This window comes from Mastomys coucha, unplaced genomic scaffold, assembly GCF_008632895.1.
Source record: "Mastomys coucha isolate ucsf_1 unplaced genomic scaffold, UCSF_Mcou_1 pScaffold7, whole genome shotgun sequence".
Classification (NCBI taxonomy): domain Eukaryota; kingdom Metazoa; phylum Chordata; class Mammalia; order Rodentia; family Muridae; genus Mastomys; species Mastomys coucha.
This window is the reverse complement of record NW_022196913.1, coordinates 1,620,062-1,638,170: the sequence shown is the minus strand read 5'-3', so window position 1 is coordinate 1,638,170 and position 18,109 is coordinate 1,620,062. Positions and strand designations below refer to the sequence as shown.

The 18,109-nt window shown below is 42.7% G+C and overlaps 1 protein-coding gene across 2 annotated transcripts in view; it reads left to right on the top strand.

The window, feature by feature from the left end:
- Prpf18 (pre-mRNA processing factor 18) overlaps nt 1-17,567 on the top strand; it is a 27,719-nt gene extending 10,152 nt beyond the window's left edge. For both annotated transcript variants that reach the window (XM_031358856.1, XM_031358855.1), the window contains 6 exons: nt 2,218-2,364; nt 4,216-4,284; nt 5,470-5,610; nt 5,744-5,815; nt 7,170-7,325; nt 16,829-17,567. In XM_031358856.1, coding sequence (XP_031214716.1) covers nt 2,218-2,364; nt 4,216-4,284; nt 5,470-5,610; nt 5,744-5,815; nt 7,170-7,325; nt 16,829-16,909 — 666 coding nt within the window. In that variant the 3' untranslated portion in view covers nt 16,910-17,567. The remainder of the gene's footprint in view (nt 1-2,217; nt 2,365-4,215; nt 4,285-5,469; nt 5,611-5,743; nt 5,816-7,169; nt 7,326-16,828) is intronic.
- The last annotated feature ends 542 nt before the right edge of the window (nt 17,568-18,109 follow it).

Genomic DNA, 18,109 nt, shown 5'->3' with positions numbered 1-18,109 from the left:
ATCCTAGCTGTTGTGGGTAGTTTTCTTGTAATTGCTCAGTTAATTTGATTATATGAACATACCATAGTTTGTTTCTCAATTTGGGCCACTGCTAGTATGAACACTCAAGCAGTATTTCAGGGAGGAGGTATGTAGTGCCCCCAGTCTCCTAAGCAAATGTGTTTTCTCAGGGAATATCTACAAGCAGCATTACCGAAAGAAAGGAGTAAATGCACACTTTAGAAGTGCTGGGCATTTCTAAAGACCAGCCTGTGGTTTGTTAGACTTTGAAATTTAAACCATTCTCTTTCTTGTATTTGTAAAAACGTCATAATTTTATTCATGTCCCTGATGTGAAGATGAATGAACATCTTTTCATACTTACCTTCCTTTGTACAATGTTTGTACTGTTTCATTGCTGTGACAGGTCACAAAACAAGTAAGGTTAATGGTTTATTTTGGTGACACTTTGAAGGGATACAGTCCCTAGATCAGGAAAGGCAGGGGTTATCGATCACACTGCACACACGGGAACAGGGATCAGTGCTGGTATTTGAATTTTTTTCCTCTTCATTCCATCTGGGACCACAGGCCATGGGATGGGACCCCCACACTTAGTGCAGGTGTCCAGGCTCAGTTACCCCAGTCTCGGGAATCACAGCTGCCCCAGAGATCTGCCTCCATAAGTCCCACAGGTGAGACACAGGTTTATGAAAGCCCTGTGTTCACCTTTTAATTGGTTTGTCCTTTATTAATGAGTTAGAAGTTCTGTTTGTGTGCTGCAGATAAGCCCTATTTGAGGAACGTAGGTAGGGTTGTTGACTCATTTGATCCTCACTCGTGCATTTCTTATTTTCTTAATGGAGTGTTGCTGAGCAGAAGGTTTCAATTTTAATGAAGTCCCAGTTGACAGATTCTTTCTTAATTTCTATTTATTTTAATTGAATTTTCTCAATAGTTGTTGGTTTTGTTTGTGTTCTGCTTGAGAATTCTTTGCGTATGCCAAGGGCTTGAAGAGATGTTTTGTGTTTTCTTTTAGAAGTAACAGTTGTAGATTTTATGTGGAAGTCTCTGGTTATGTGTTAATGCCCAGCGTCTGTTCTGTTCTGTGGGCACTTGAGAGGAAATGTGGTCTGGTTTGGTTATTTGGTTCTACGGGTGTCAGGGCAGTGTTTGTTCAGCTCCTCAGTGGCTTCGTTAGCTTTTCATCAATTCGTTCTGTTAAATCCTGGAAGGTGTGTATCGTTTTCTGTGGCTGTGGGAAGGACCTTCCCAAAACGTGGTGCTGTGAAGCAGTTTATGAATCTCAAGCCCTGCCACATAGCATCTCCCACTCTGCTCCTTGGCTTTTGCCCACAGCATCCCCAGCATCTCCAGCATCTCCAGCATCTCCAGCATCTCCAGCATCTCCAACCCTGCTCCCTGGCTCTTCTGCCCAGCATCCCCAGCCAGCCTGCTCCCTGGCTCTTGTGCTCAGCATCTCCAGCCCTGCTTCCTGGTCTCATAGCTGGTGCTAAGGGATCCTGTTCTCTTCTCCTTAATTAAATATTCAAGCCCGCAGATACATGGAATGTGCAACCTGCTACCTTGGTAGAAACAAAGTTTAGAGCCTGGCTTAAAGAAACACTGTTTTGTTTTGTTTTGTTTTTTTCATTGACATAGGGAGTTCAGAGCAATTGAAATGAGGTTATACATGTATGTAACCTGGGAAAATGGACTGGGGACTTCTAATGAAACTTGGTCACATTAACTTAAGTTTTGTTATTAGAATATTATGGTTTTGATGAGGATGTTTAGATATGTAACATGTCTGTTTTCTTTTTCTTAGCAGTAGACGGAACACTGTGCATACATTCTTTTAACTATTTTTATAAGAATTATTTTTCAAGTGATACTAGTATTATTAGTACAGTGATTTGTCTCATTCCCTAGTTGACAAGCCCTTAACATGACATGTACTTTTTGGTGTGTATTTGGGAGGGGAAGGTTGAGACAAAGTCATGTAGCCCCAGCTGGTCTTGAACCGAACTATCTGGTCTTTCCTCTACCTCCAAGTGCAGTGACTACAGGTGTGTCTACCATGACCAGTTTATGGGTTCTGGGGAGCTCTGTGCATGCTAGGCATGCACCCTGCTGGCTGAGCTACATCTCAACCCGAATGCACCTGATAAGAATGAACGAGCACAGATCACACACAGTGAGGCTGCCTGACTGGTGCACTTCTTGTTCTCACCATAGGGCTTAAGGAATGATCTGAAAGCAGCTTTGGACAAGATTGACCAGCAGTACTTGAATGAAATTGTGGGTGGTCAGGAACCCGGAGAGGAAGACACACAGAATGACCTGAAAGTTCACGAGGAAAACACCACCATTGAAGAATTAGAGGTAGTCTCCCCCAGCTCAGCCCACTCCCCAGCATCCCTTCCTCCTCAGGAGCAGGTCTCCTGAGGAGTTGAGCAGTGTTCCTGGACCGTGCACTCCTTCCTTGACATGCAGGCATTGGCTTTGCTCCCTTGTTTCTCATTCACTCACATTTCCTACCTTCAAAAGTAATCACTGTAGTATTGATGTGCATCCTTTTATTTGCTAGTGGTGTACTTGAAAAGCTTGCAGTTTTTATGTGCATGTAAAGTAATAGTGTGTATTATGGTAATCTTTATTTTATTGCTTTTCCCCATTTCATACTGTGTTTAAGATCCACACTTGCTTTTCTTACTTTGGGTTAGCTATATATTATGGTATTCCTGTATTTTAGATTTCTTATAACAGTGGGCACTTTGGTTGCTCTCACCTCCTCCTTAGTCATGGACATGGACTGGAACAGAATTTGGGGCTTATACACACATATTTAATTTGTCTGAGTACTACCTAACTGCTCTGTGGCATGGTTGTCCCAGGGCTGTCCCAGCACATGAAGGGTATGTCCTTACATTTCTGCCAACACTTGCCACTATATAGCCTCCTGATTCAGGCAGTGTGATGCATGTGAATGATACGTCTAATCTTCATGAAAAAACAGTATCATGTAAGTATCTAGCATGTAACAAATACAGGTTAGAGTTCTTTGTTTGCTTTATGTTTAATACAACACAAGCGGTTACTTGTGCTTGCTTTGGTCTCTGGCTTCTGAACAAGTAGAGATCTCTAGAGCGAGGTTGTGTTGAGGATGCCCCTTCACTGCAGTCCCCCTCCCATTGCTCATTTGAGATGCTCTGTGACTTTTACTAAATAATTGAAGTGAGCAATTGATTGTCAGTCAGGCTTGTTCCCTCCCTCTATTTCTCCTCTCTTTCTTCTCAATTTCTTCTCTATTTTTAAAACAATCTTAAGATATTTGCATGCAATATAATTTACCAAAATCAAGTATACAGTTGAGTGACTCATGAAATATCCCCATAGGGTGTTATCACTACCAGCATAATCTGATTTTAGGCCATTTTATCCATCTAGGAGAAGTGCCCAGCTCTGTTAACAGTCACCAATGTTTCATATTAAATTTGTAAAATTGGGGCTAGCAAGGTAGCTGAGCTGTGAAGGGCACAGGCTCTCGCGAGCTTGGTTCCCAGCAGGCTCACACTGCAGCTCTGAGCTCTTGCGAGCTTGGTTCCAGCAGGCTCACACTGCAGCTCTGAGCTCTCGCGAGCTTGGTTCCAGCAGGCTCACACTGCAGCTCTGAGCTCTCGCGAGCTTGGTTCCCAGCAGGCTCACACTGCAGCTCTGAGCTCCCGCACTCGCATGTTCAAACACAGGTATGTGGCAAAAGGCAATACAACAGTCTGTAAACTGTTTTGAGTTATGACTATGTGTATGTGTGTGTGCATTGTTTGTGGCGGGGACTTCTGCCATCACATCTGTGTGGAGTGCAGAGTGTGACTGTGTGGGCTGGTCCTCCTCCTACCTTTTCCTGGGTTCTGTGTGGAGTGCAGAGTGTGACTGTGTGGGCTTGTCCTCTCTCTACTTTTTCCTGGGTTCTGGGGATGGCAGCACTTGCCTTTACCCTTGAGCTGTCTTGCTGACGCTCTTACCTCTCCATTCTCTACATAGAAATGTGCAGTTTTTCCTGACTTGTCTAGAAATTTCAACAAGTAAAATAAAAATTGGTCAGTATGTATTATTAAAGCCTTTTTTAACCGATCGCTGGTCTCCCCCCACCACCACCACACACACTCTCTCGTACACCTTCTTTTTAAATCGCTCTGTGTTAGTGAACAGGCGTGTTTTCTGTCTCCTCTTAAGGCACTGGGCGAGTCCTTAGGGAAAGGTGACGATCACAAGGACATGGACATCATCACCAAGTTCCTGAAGGTGAGTGCCGCAAGGATGCACGGAAGACGTACATCCCAGTGTTTGTACTTGTCACGTGAATGCCTGGTGCTAAGTGCTGGGCCACTGGATATGCAGTGGATAATGAATGGAGATGTGTGTCTGCTTTCTTGTGTGGGCTCTCTCTGAAAACCAGGGAGAGACTGCAGCAGAGAGTGACCACAGCGTTTAAAGGAGTTTCCTGTTCTCCTCAAATACCCTAGAGAGAAGTACCAGGGAGGGAGGGAGGGAGCTTGGGAAGGGCATCCGCGGTGCAGAAAGTGACCAGCGCTAACCTGGAGCAGGGTCCGTTCCTTGAGTACTGTGTATACTTGCTTATTTATTTACTATATCCTGTATTTGCTGTCAGCATTTCTCTTTAGTTATCTAGGGAGAACATTGTCAGATCCTAAATTCATTTAAGTATTTGTCTGCAGACTGGGAGACTTAATGCAAGGAGTGCTTTTATTTGTATTTACATTTTATTTTACTTTGTTACTTAAAATTTTAAAGTATTTATGTTTTGAATACAACACTTTAGTTGTCAGGATTCCAAGTATCCCTAGGCTACACAGTGTAGGTCTGGACAGCGTGGGCAGCACAGAGCTGCCTCTTCTCTTTGATGGTGTGCCTCACGTCTGCCTTCACTGTCACCCGCCCCTGGAAAGAGCCCGTACTTAAACCCAAGGGTGAGAACTCAGCATGGATCACAGTTTTAGTTTTATTTATTTTTTCTTCTTCCTTCACCATTAGATGGGTGTTGGTGGGATTTTAAAATTGATTTCTCTGTTCTGCGTAAGTCCAAATAGTATATAACATAATTCAAACACTGATCGAATATCAAAGTGCATATATGTAGTAAACCTAGATTAGTTGAATTATGTGTAGTAGGTACAAGCAAAACTACATTGAGTTTATTTCAGTCTGTCACTGAGGAATTTGGTAGCTCATTTTTGAGGAAGTGGTCCATCTTCACCATGTAATAGTATATAAATCATGGGTGTCTTGACTTTAAAGCACATGATGGAACAAACAGAAGTTGTTTGTTAATTAAATCTTAACCTGATGACAGCTTATTCTAGAAGGGCGGTGTGGTAAGGATGATTCTATACCAGCTGTCCCTGTGTTGGGGAGCCACTATGCACACGCCACTGGGTGGCACTGCAGCCTTATTTTTTTTCCCAACAGTTTCTTCTTGGTGTTTGGGCTAAAGAATTGAATGCCAGAGAGGATTATGTGAAGCGCAGCGTGCAGGGCAAACTGAACAGTGCTACTCAGAAGCAGACCGAGTCCTACCTCAGACCGCTCTTCAGAAAGCTCCGGAAAAGGGTGAGGCTTTGGGAAAATATTTTTTAACTTACGTTTTTGTTTGTTTGTTTGCTTTAGATCAGAACATGTAGAACAAGTAGTTTTCACTACATATAGTAGCTTCTAAAACTAATTGTGTTTTTTCTTTTTTCAGAATCTTCCTGCTGATATTAAAGAATCAATAACAGATATTATTAAGTTTATGTTGCAGAGAGAATATGTGAAGGTAAATTATTAAACTGTGTGTTACTGTTGCTGTGACCATTATCTAGATTATGCTCCTGATAGAATGGTTGTCTGAAATGGGGAGGAGTTTTACAAAGTACATTTAAGAAAGAATGTGAAGCAGGTAGGAGGAAAAAGTCTTTTTGTTCTCTTGGTGTTGAGTAACAAACTTGAGACCTCACCTGTGTTTCTTAGTTATTTTAAAAGCTGATTAAAGGCTCTTCAGAGCATGTGTGGTGTATAGGCATGCTCGCCTTAAGGATGGGACTGAACTTGTGAGTGCAGAAATAGCTGCTATGCCATGGAACGGGTCCTGCCATACAAGCAAAGGTGCTTGAGACCACTGCACAGCTTCCTTAACTGCTAACATAGCTGAGCTAGCTTTGTATAAATGACACTGAGAAACCGTACATTTTAATAATGTATTGGGAAATTCTCTTTGGGTTTTAGAGAAGTGGGAAGTTGGAAGTTGTATTAGTTGAAGTCCTATGTGGAAGTTACATCCCAGAGCCAATGACCAAAACTGCACAGAATTCCCTTTAAAATTAAACCCTTAAGATATTCGGCAGAGCAAGGTGACACTTATCCCTAGGGTGGACAGTGACTTCCCAGTTAACAATGGTGCTTGTGTGCACCCTACTTGACATTCTTGGGAGTCTTTAGAAGTTCCTTGCGTTTTGTTCTGTTCCTCTCCTTTCTCTCAGTTAGCCAGACTTGACTGTAAACCAAGCCCTTTGTCTTCACTGGTTTCAGTCTTGATTTTTCATAGCTTTTATTTCAAGGCTCTTGGCAAGTGGAATCTTGGGGGTCAAAGTGGAAAGTTCTCCTGCTTTACACATTTCAGCTGTGTGACCTGTAAGCCAGTGTCCATCGAGGCTTGTGTATCCATCTGTTGTGGACCCTGTGTGGTAGTCCCAGCAGTTAAAGCATAGCATCTCCCCCACTCCTGACTGCTTCCAGAGTCCCACAATGCTATGTGGGGAGTGGATCTGATGGCAGGTTGGGTGGTGAAAGCTAGCTAGCTACTGTCTGCCTTCCAGCTCCTAAATCTAAATAGAATATCTGTTAGCACGTGAATGAACTGCCTGCTGTTCCAGTCTGACATGCATGGTTCTCCAGTGTACAAAGGCTAGATAGAAAGGGTTGTTTGCCTCACGTGCTTAGCATTGACTTCTGCTTTCACGGGCATTTGTGTTTCTGGGCAGGGCTGTAAGTCATGCCAGGCTTTAGTTCTTGATTTGAGCAATGGAACATAATATCTGTCAAGAAGTAAATAAAGTGTCAGGGAGGGCATGAAGTAGACATTTGAGCCCATGTATGCTTTGCCTTTTTGACTTCTTAAACTTTCCTTTCAGGCGAACGATGCTTACCTTCAGATGGCCATTGGGAATGCTCCCTGGCCTATTGGTGTCACTATGGTTGGTATCCATGCCAGAACTGGCAGGGAAAAGATTTTTTCCAAGCATGTTGCACATGTTTTAAATGATGAAACCCAACGGAAATACATTCAGGTAAGTAGCTTTAAGGGACAAGATATTCTCTAACAATCTTTCTTTTTAAAATAATGGGGTGTGTGTGTGTGTGTGTGTGTGTGTGTGTGTGTGTGTGTGTGAGAGAGAGAGAGAGAGAGCGCGTGCGTGCGTGCATGTGCCTTGGCATGCATATAGACGTCAGAGGACAACTTTGTGGAGTTAGTTCTCTCCTACGTTTGTGTGCTGAGAATTCAATTCAGGTCATCAGGTTTGCATAGCAGTTGCTGTTACTGAACCATCTTGAAGGCCTCGCTTTAACAGTCTTTAATTCTCCAAATATAGAATTCTAAAATGTAAGAAGGCTTATGCTAGTTCCCTTCTCTGTGAGGAGTGCACACCAGAAACAGTGGCTAGTACTGAACCCTGTATACTCTACACCACAGCCCAGATACTACTCGGCTATGGTAAAATTTGGTTTATTAATTAGGCTGAGTGAGAAATTAACAACACTCACTAGACATGGTGGCAGGCACCTGTATTCTAGTACTCTGTTGGTGGAGTTAGGGGAACCTTGTTCTGAGCCAGCTCAAAATCTAGAAGGAGATCATGTCTTGGATAATCATAATACAAAGGGAGAGGAGGAGCGCAGGAGGGCGGTTGTTAATCACTGCTTATAAAGAAGGGCAGTTGTAACGATATTCTGTAATGAAAGTTGTGTGAATATGCCTCCCTGGAAACATGCTACTCTCCCTTCTGTGCTAACATGAGGTATAGTTTCTGCACAAAGAGATGAAGTGAGGCTGGTGGCGGAGGTGGTGCTGTGGTGGCGGAGGCAATGGAGGCTCTGCTGGGCTTCTAGTGATCCTGTGGAAGCATCTTCAAGCCATGATAACAGTTGCCTGAGGCAACTGGAAGTGTGTTGGAAGTGAGTAGGGTGTACTGAGGAGGTTATAGGGGAGTTCCCTCTCAGCTTCACAGAGTAAAGGACACCATGACTTCCATACGTGATGGAAGGGAGGGAAAATCATTAGGCTTTTAATTTGCTTAGCACTAAAACAAAACTCTTCGAATTTATTTTGTTCTCAAGCAGGGTCTTCTTGTATAGTCCAGGCTAGCCTCAAACTCGATGTGTCACCTCCTGAGTACTGGGATTATTGGTATGAATCATATCCAGCTTGCTTTAAACAAACAAACAAATTACAGATTGGGTACATAAGAGAAATACAGGGCTTAGTTAGGACAACCAGTTTAGAGTGTTTTATGATAATGTGACTTGGAATGTGGATTTAGTGTATGGTAACCTAAGAAGGTATGGAAAGTGAAGTCTTGGCTTCTATGTTTATAGTTATTTTTAAATAGCATATGAAAATATTTTTCAAATTATGCTACTAAGTGTAAAAGTACATTCAGATGCTGTGCTAGAGAACGGTCCTCACCATTCATGAATTATCTTTGTTTGTATCTTAGTTCTAATTGCTGACTATTGATTTGTATGGGGTACTTTGTGCCCTGTTCACATGCAAGACATCTCAGCCTGGCTCCTAGAATGATTGTGCATTTTATAGAGTTCATGTACACTTGGGTAAATTTGAAGACTTTCTGTTTTTTTAATTTTTAGGACTAAATTACTGTTTTTATTTTGAGTGGGGGGTGGCACGTGTGCCGTATGATGGTGCTCATATAAAGGTCAGAGCACTGGTTCTCTTCTACCTTTTGCAGGTTCCAGGGATTGAACTCAGGTCATTAGGCTTAGCTGCAAGCACCTTTGCCAGCTAAATATCTCACTGGCCCTATTTCATTTCTTAAATCCACAGATGACCGTAGTAAAGGCTAACACTTTACATTAAAAAAGCGTACTCTTTTTTTTTTTTTTTTGACAATTGAATATACTTTCCAAAGATTAAATTTGTTAATCATGCTCATTTATACTATGGGTAAATTATAGTGATTATATTAGTATTCATACAATTAGACAATTTTATAGACCATATGTGGTTTCTACTTCCTCCTAGACTAATTTACATATATATACACATATATATGTATGTGTATATATATACATATACATATATATATATATACTCTTAAATATATCCCCTTAAACAAATTATATATACATATATATGTGTGTGTATATATACACAGATACATATGTATACTATATATACATATATATGTATATATAATTTATTTAAGAGGATTTCTAGTTTATGTATTAAAAGGGGGAGGGGAGCTGGAGAGGTGACTGAGTGGCTAAAAGCATTGGCTGCTCTTCCAGAGGTCTTGAGTTCAGTTCCCAGCAACCAAGTGGTACCTCACAGCCATCTGTAATGGAATCCAATGCCCTCTTCTGGCATTCAGGTGTACATGCAGATAGAGCACTTACACATTTAAAAAAAAAGTAATAAAATAAAACTACTATAGTTTGCAACTTTAAAAAATATTCTTTCAAAAAAATGTGTGTGCATGAATGCCATGTGGGTGGGTGTTCAAGGTGCATGTGCCTGCATGAGCACATGCCTGGATATGCACTTGGGGTTTAGAGGCCGTGTGGGTGGGTGTTCATGTGTGGAAGGTACATGTGCCTGCATGAGCATGTGCCTGCATGAGCATGTTCCTGCATGAGCATGTGCCTGCATGAGCATGTGCCTGCATGTGCACTTGGGGGTTGGAGGCCGTGTGGGTGGGTGTTCATGTGTGGAAGGTACATGTGCCTGCATGAGCATGTGCCTGCATGTGCATGTTCCTGCATGAGCATGTGCCTGCATGTGCATTTGGGGGTTGGAGGCCGGAAGCTAACCTCGGATTCGTCTCTTAGGATGGCTAGCCACACTTCTTTTAGAAAAGGAAATATTTCTATGTTGTGTGCATGACCATTTTGCCCGAATATGTGTATGTGTACCATATGTGTACCTTGCACCCAGGGAGGCCAGAAGAGAGTGTTTGAGCCCTGGAACTGGTTAGAATTGTGAGCCACCCCGGGCCCTGGGAACCTAACATGTGTCCTCTGAAAGAGCAGTGAGGGCTCTTAACCATTGAACCATCTCTCCAGTCTGTCCCTCCAGCCTCCACCTAGGTTTGTGCATTGAGACAAGGTCTCTAACGTGGGACTTGATTAGCTAGATTAGCTGGTCAGCAAGCCCCAGAATTCTCCTGTGCCTGCTGCCCCAGTGCTGAGATACAGATGAACACCACTGTGCCTGACGTTTTACGGAGCTCTAAACTCTGGTTCTCATGCTTGGGCAGCAAACACTTCAGAATAAGCTATAATTTCTTCTTGTTTAACTCTACTGTCCAGCCAGGTTGATGGCTGTAGTTGTATCACTTGGAGGCTGAGGAGGATTGGAAGTTTTGAGATGAGTCACAACGGCATCTCGAGTTCAAGGCTAGCCTGGGCTAGTCAGGTCAGAAAATTCTCCTCTAAGATGGTTCTGGAAGTTGGTAAGTGCTGTCTGAAGCAGACCAGCTACTGCTGCCGTGGAGAGGACATGGTGCTTTGGATTCAGCCTGTTGAATGAGGGAAGCCTTGGAATACTAAAGAGTGGATCTAAGTCTCTCCTTGAGCAGATGCTAGGGACATGTTAGTGACTTTCTAGTGGTTTTCTCATTGACTTGGATGATGTGTTAGTCAAACATTTTCTCACTGTGTCTGATGCCTGAATAACAAAATCTGAAAGGGAGATTATTCGACTCACAGTTTCAAAGGCTTTAGAACAGTGATTCTCAGCCCTCCTAATACTGTAACCCTTAATACAGTTTCTCATGCTGTGGTAACCTCAACCAGAAAACTATTTTTGTGGCTTCTTCATAACTGTAATTTTGCTACTGTCTTAAGCCATAACGTAAATATTTTTGGGTATAGAGGTTTGCTAACAGGGTCACAACCCACGCATTGGGAACTACTGTTTTAGCAAGTGCATGCCATTGTTAACACATTAAAGACAACCTGAGAGGCACCAAAGTGTGTGAGTGTCACACTGGGCAGTGAAAACACAACACTCTCTTCTGGGTTAATTTACTAAGAACAAGCCCAAATTGAATTCTGTATTTAGTCCCGTCTTGCTGCTGTTTGTCGTTTTTTGTGGTTACTGGCCTATTTTTTGTGTATGATCTGTCTGTCTCTGTTCCTGTGTGCTGTGCTTCTCCGTAATAAAGGGCTTGGACATCACAGAAAACATGGCTGGGATCGGCTGAGGGATTCTTTCTGATTGTCTTTAACAGCGTTTGCAAGGGAAGGAGCAGCTTTACTGACCCTTGAGTAGCATTCAGCACCACAGACAAACCAAGCCCTCACGCTGTGGCAACGCTGCTGGCAGAGATTTGGCTTACGGTTGCTTCCCACCTGTTAGCTCATGTCAGTGAGTGAGTGCCACAGCATAAGCATACACACATACTTCATGGTCAGGGGCATGGAGTGTGTAACTTAAGATGGAAGCTATGCATGTGCAAGCTGACAGCATGGGAAGTCCAGGGCACAGTAAGGTTGGCTCTGAGTTCTTGAAAAGGCAGGTTAAACTTACACAGGCTGAGTACAAAGCCTTGTCAGATCTCAAGGCACAGTATTAATTTTCTGTGAGGTCTGCCACAAGTTTAGTCTCTGCGGTCAAGAGATATTTTCAGAATTTCTATCACTGTACCATTACAGAGGTCACAGTAATTGTAAGTAAATACATTTATCAGATTTTCTGAAAAGAAACTGGTACAAATAAGGGAGTGGTGTATTCACATGGAAAAGTAGTAGACATTCCAGAAGCTCTTGACATAGTGGTGCAAAGGACAGTTTCTGATGTAAGAAGGACAGAAATCCTTGGACCCAGCAGCCCACACAGTCCGGTATCCAGTCTGAGCAGCAGTGAGACAGTGGCCTGGGAATGCACTACATGGGATGGAGTGACCCAGCAGCCCACGAAGTCAGGTATCCAGTCTGAGCAGCAGTGAGACAGTGGCCTGGGAATGCACTACACGGGGTGGAGTGCAGCAAAGCTGCTGGCAGGTGCGGCCACCAGGAAAGTGCGTTAGGTCACAATCCTTACAGGATGGCCTAGTGCTGGGTGAGAGCATAGTTTTCTGTTGTCCCCAGATCCAGAGTACCTGTTAATAGTACTCAATAAATACTTTGTGATTGGATGGCAGCTCTGTGCTTCATAGTCTTGTTCTGGTCTAGTTGCTAGGGATGGAGGCCGTTGATGGGAATCTTTATGACAGGTTCCTAGATAATGTAGTGCCCTATGGTAGAAGAGGGTGCTTTGTCAAACTCTGCAGTGAAGGACCAAGTTACAGAAAGTTTGAATTTTGGTATTAGGAAAATTTTGTTTTAAACTAATTATTGGAAAGTCACAAGAAGTTGAAAAAAAACAGTATGAAACAGATTTTTTAAAATTATTTATTTTATTTATATGAGCACATTGTACCTGTCTTCAGATGTACCAGAAGAGGGCGTCAGATCTCAATACAGATGGTTGTGAGCTACCATGTGGTTGCTGAGAATTGAACTCAGGACCTCTGGAAGAGCAGTCAGTGCTCTTACATCTCTCCAGCCGTAGTCGGTGCTGCTCTTGACTAAGTCTTTTCTAGTTCTGCCTGTTACTGAACATTACATAAGTGAAAACTTAGAGTGTGTGACATGACTCCTATTTTTATTTGAAATACTGGTATAACATGTTCTATGAATGTGCTGGAAACAGTTCAAGAGACTGTTTGCTGAAATATGATTTTATCGTATGGTTTTATGCAAACTTCTGTAGACTTCAACTATGAAGTTGAAGTGTTCTGTTCCTCACAAAATTAAATACACCCCGGTTTCCTCACCAGGCAGATCAAACAAAGGCTCTATAGCTTATTAGCTTACCTAAGTCTACTTGTTAGGTTTAAATTGCTGGTAGAAATTTCAAGGATGGCTCATTTCTGCCAAATACAGAGGAAACACTTTAGCTTAGCTTTTGGGAAAGCTTTTACACAAATAATGATTTTTAAAGACCGTTAGAAATGGAGTGGTTAGAATAACACAGTGTAGTTTTGCATAGAGGACATGTGTGTAACCTTTAGGAGATTAACTTTGAATATGGCTTTCACTTAGAGCCATGGTTTAGAGGGATGAGGAAGAAAATGTATAGTGCATACACATCTGTGGGGCCAGTGGGCATGACATAGGCCCGTAAAATCCTCCCTGCCTCATAGAAGTCAGTCCATGATTTGCAAGACGACCCACCAAGGGCTCTTGTGGGCATTTACAAGTGTGGCCAGAAACAGCAGAGCCTCTTCAGTGTGGTGAAGGTGGTTAGAACTCAGCACAGGGGCAACTGAGTATGGAGGAGCTCTGATCCTAAAGCAAACACCTGCAAGTGGGATGGGAAGAGGGAGGAGGAAGGCCGGTGAGTGCTATAATCTTACATCCTGAGATTATCCTACTCATACGCTTCCTGCCTTCAAACCTCCACGGCTCTATGTTGAGACCTGGAGCCTGTTCTCCTCTTGTTGCTGTCCGGGGACAGCCCCCACCTCTGTTGTGTGAATTCTTGCAGTGTCTCCTCGGAGTTGCCCTTGCTGCCTTCGATTCTCATCTATACTGACAACTGTTGCTGCTAAAGTACAGTTAACGTTGCTCAGTTTTCCCCAGCCTCACTGTTTGCACAGCATCTATCACCTTGGACAGATTGACCTTTTCTTGTCTTTCTGGCCTTATTGAGGGTAGGTTTTTCTTTTTGTTGGTTCTCCCTCTGGCTTGGTTCCCCCCCCCCCCTTTCCTTTTATTTGCAGCTTAACGGTGCTTGGCATATAGTAGGTGCTGTTCATTGGCACATAGTAGGTGCTGTTCATTGCCTGCTTGTTCAGATATGTGTGTTTTTATAAAGTACAAAGCCAGGTGGTTCACATCTATAGTCATCAGCACTTGGGAGGCTGAGGCAGGAGGATTACAAGTCTGAGCCCAGCGCTGGCTATTGAGTGAGACTTGTGTTTTAAGAAGTCAGTTACAGTGTCACTAGCTCCCAGCTGTTCACAGTGTCCTGGTGAGCTACGCTGTTCTGCTTAATCACCCACAACAGTGGGAGTGGAAAGCCAGAGGGCTCTAGCTGGAGAGACCTGTTTCAGTTTGGAAAAAGAGAATGTCCTGAGACACATACTAAAACCGATGCTAACCGGTGCTAACCTATCGGGCCTATCACAAGGATTTATAGTAGTGTTCCAGCTAAGGGCTGTTACTGTGGCTTCCAGCTGTGCTCTTCAGTCTTAGGCTCAGTGTGGAAAGGTACCTCATAATGTCTTCTCTGAAGAGCAGCTGCCTAGGGTCGAGTTAAGGAACGGCACCTGAAGCTGACTCCTTGTTCAGAACAGTTCAGGGCAAGCATGGTGGCTGGTTGACGCATCTCATCTGTCCTAGCTGTACCTTTTTTCCATCTGTTCCTTCAGGACTCTTAGAGATGCCAAATCAGTGATGTCATGTATGTTGCCATAGCTACAGTTCAGAGTTTATACACATGCGATTAGAACTCAACAGCAGGGGAGGTTGAGTATGGACCCTCAAGAAGTTCTTTATCTTAAAGCAGATATACCTGGTTAGTGGGAGAGCATGCTTTCCCTTCCCATTGCTAACTGAAAGATAATCTCTCCACACCCCAGGCCTCAGAGAGCTCAGTGTGGACGATGTTTGGGGCTGGAAAGGACTCTAAAAATGTCTCAACATTGTGTTTCAGTGATGTCTATCAGACCATAGCTCCCTTCACAGTAATTGATATTTATGTTATCAGTTTTACTAGAAATGAACTGACTTTGTTTTTCACGGTTTCATTGGGTCCAAGAATGACTTGATCTGTGCACAGCAGCAAACTTGGAACCCACTTCCTGAATGTGTACACGGTGAGCCCCAGACTAGCCTGGGCTACTTATGAGAGACCCTGTCTGAAATTATACACACACAAAAAAACCCAAAAGCAAAAATAAAAAAGCTGTTTGAATATTTAGAGTTTAAGAGTTCTAAATAATGGACTTTTAAGTATCTGAGGCCATTTTTAAGGCTGTCTCCCTGCCTCCAGATGAGTTCTTCAGTTACTGCCTGTATACCCAGCCCTGTAGTTCCTCCCTCCAGGTATGGATCTCTTGTTTAAAGATGCCTGCGTCATTTTGAGGGAAGAAAAGGAGTTGGACACTACCTAAAGTACCAGGCAATATGCTACATGCTCTTTTATAGCCCATATTATTATTCTAGGCCTAAATTTCATTATTTTTCTTACTGTGATGAGAATTATGTGGTTTAAATTTTTGTAAACTTAAGATTGAAAACAACTTAAAATAATTTGTTCTCAAAATTGCTATGGTTTAGGATCATTGATCATCTGTTGTTTTAATAACTAACTAGTCAGTAGTATTACAGAGATTTCAGTAAGGCATTTAACAGACATTCCTTGTAATCAGGGAAATTTGGAAATGGATTAAACAATTAGTAGGATTCTTTTCTGATTACAAATTTCTATTTTTGAGAGAAATCTATAGTAGCTTGCTGTAAGTTTCTACTCTTGTCTTTGGCCTGTTTGTAAGGATACAAAGAATTTGCATAAGGACTTGAAAGCCCTTTAAAAAAAAAGCCTAGTGATGGGTGAGAAAGCTAAGAAAAAAAAAAGTCTAATGGCCAGCTAAGAAGTTTAAAAGGTCAGACCAAGAGAGGCATTGTCACCTTGAATGGTTTTCCTGGGCATTTAGGGCTCAATTCTCTCTGGCAGCCTGTTTGAGGAGGCCTGATTATTATAGGTACCTAGAGATAGTGTATTTTGCTGCTCTAAATACCCTATTTGTGCAAGAGTGTATGTTCATGTATTCAAGTGTGGGTGGAAATTGTATTATTTCTGGGATTCTTTGCTCCTTATAGTTTCTTTTATTTTAAAAAGTTTCAAACAAAAATATGTAGTATATACAGAAGTAAACTTACCCTGGCTGGAATGGTCGAGATCTTGTTCCTGTGTGTCCCAGGAGTTTCTTTTCCTTTTTTTTTTTTTGTTTTTAAAGATTTATTTATTTTATGTGTATGAGTACACTGTAGCTGTACAGATGGCCATGAGCCATCATGTGGTTGCTGGGACTTGAACACAGGATGGCCCAGCTTGCTCCAGTCCCGCTTGCTCTGGCGTAGTACACTGTAGCTGTCTTCACACGCACCAGAAGAGGGCGTCAGATCTCATTACAGATGGTTGTGAGCCACCATGTAGTTGCCCTTCAGAAGAGCAGTCGCCAGCCCAGGAGTTTCTTTTTAGCTTCTTTAACTTTGGAGATATGGAAAACTTTTCTGAGAGAACCACACCTTTGATGTGTTTCTTTCCACCTAAGCTCAGAATGGCTAATTTTACAGCTCTGTAGAATACATATTTTTAAAACTGATTAACAGTGTTGTGATGAACAGTCCCCATGAATGAACACTGGTCTAGATATCCTTTTGAGTGGACTTGCTGGCAGTGCTCCATTTTAGAGGGACATTGACAAACTGAGCACTACAGAGAAAGGCAGTTAGAGATAGTCCAGCCATGTCATAATGAACTTTTATTTTATGTTCTCAGGGACTGAAGAGGTTAATGACAATTTGCCAGAAGCACTTTCCTACCGATCCATCCAAATGTGTGGAGTACAATGCCCTGTAAGATCTGCGTACACTGTGTGGAGTACAATGCCCTGTAAGATCTGCGCACAGTGTGTGGAGTACAATGCCCTGTAAGATCTGCGTACACTGTGTGGAGTACAATGCCCTGTAAGATCTGCGTACAGTGTGTGGAGTACAATGCCCTGTAAGATCTGCATACAGTGTGTAACAGGAAGCCCTGCCCACAGCCCTGCCCGCAGCGTGTGGACTCTTGGCCTACCACAGCTACCGAAGAGGGAAGCGTCCACGGTCGGGTTCTACCTGGTGAAATACTTGTTGACTTCAAGACAGTGTTGGCTTTCACATGGTACTGAACTGCAAACTAATTTTTGTGTCTTGATTTCATTTTAGTGAGTTGAAAAATGAAATTGTAAAGATATTATCTGTAATTTAAGTGTAGACAACAACCACATAGGAAAGGGGGTTGGAGGTGACCATTGTCAAGATCCAGATGTGTCATTGATACTTAGAAACATTTGAGGGTGGCTTTGAATTTCTGTAAATTATTGTGATTTGCACATTTTTCTATGTGGTATTTATAAAAAATATTTTTTGTATTTCAACAAGAGTGTGAGACCATTGACTGCTCCTTTACCGTTTGTACATGTTCTTGAACTTTTGCAATGTTAACTGTTAAATGTTATTTTTCTTGTGTTTCAGACTTGCTTTTCTTTCTAAGCAGAGTATGTTTGTCATCTTTCTGGACTGACAGAACTAATAGGAGATAGAAGGTTGAAAGATGGCTGTTTTCCCAGCATAAGTTCAGAACACCAGCGTATCCGGGACAGGGTGAGGGAGTGGGCCGTGGAGCTAGCTGAGAGCGGCAGCCTCAGGTCTGGATGCCGGAGAATTGTGGCATGGGTTCCTGGCTTCACTGTGCCTCACTGGGTCCTCACTCACCTCACAAAATGAGGACTTGCTCTAGGGCTTCCAGAGTGGAGCTTTGTCAACATGACCACTCAGTGCTGAGAGGTCTGGACTAGTTCAGTGATGTATGCAGATGAGTTGGGTGTGGTGTCAGAGAAGGAAGAGGGAGTGGGCCAAATGAGGGTTGACAGCTTCTCAGCTGTCTAACTACATCTAAGCTGTCTAGCTTAATTACAGCCTTGGGCAAGTGGGTCCATCTTGCTGGACTTTGGTTTCCTTATCTGACAGTGGTGATAGGAGTCCGTACCTCACATTGATATTGTGTAAGGAAGAT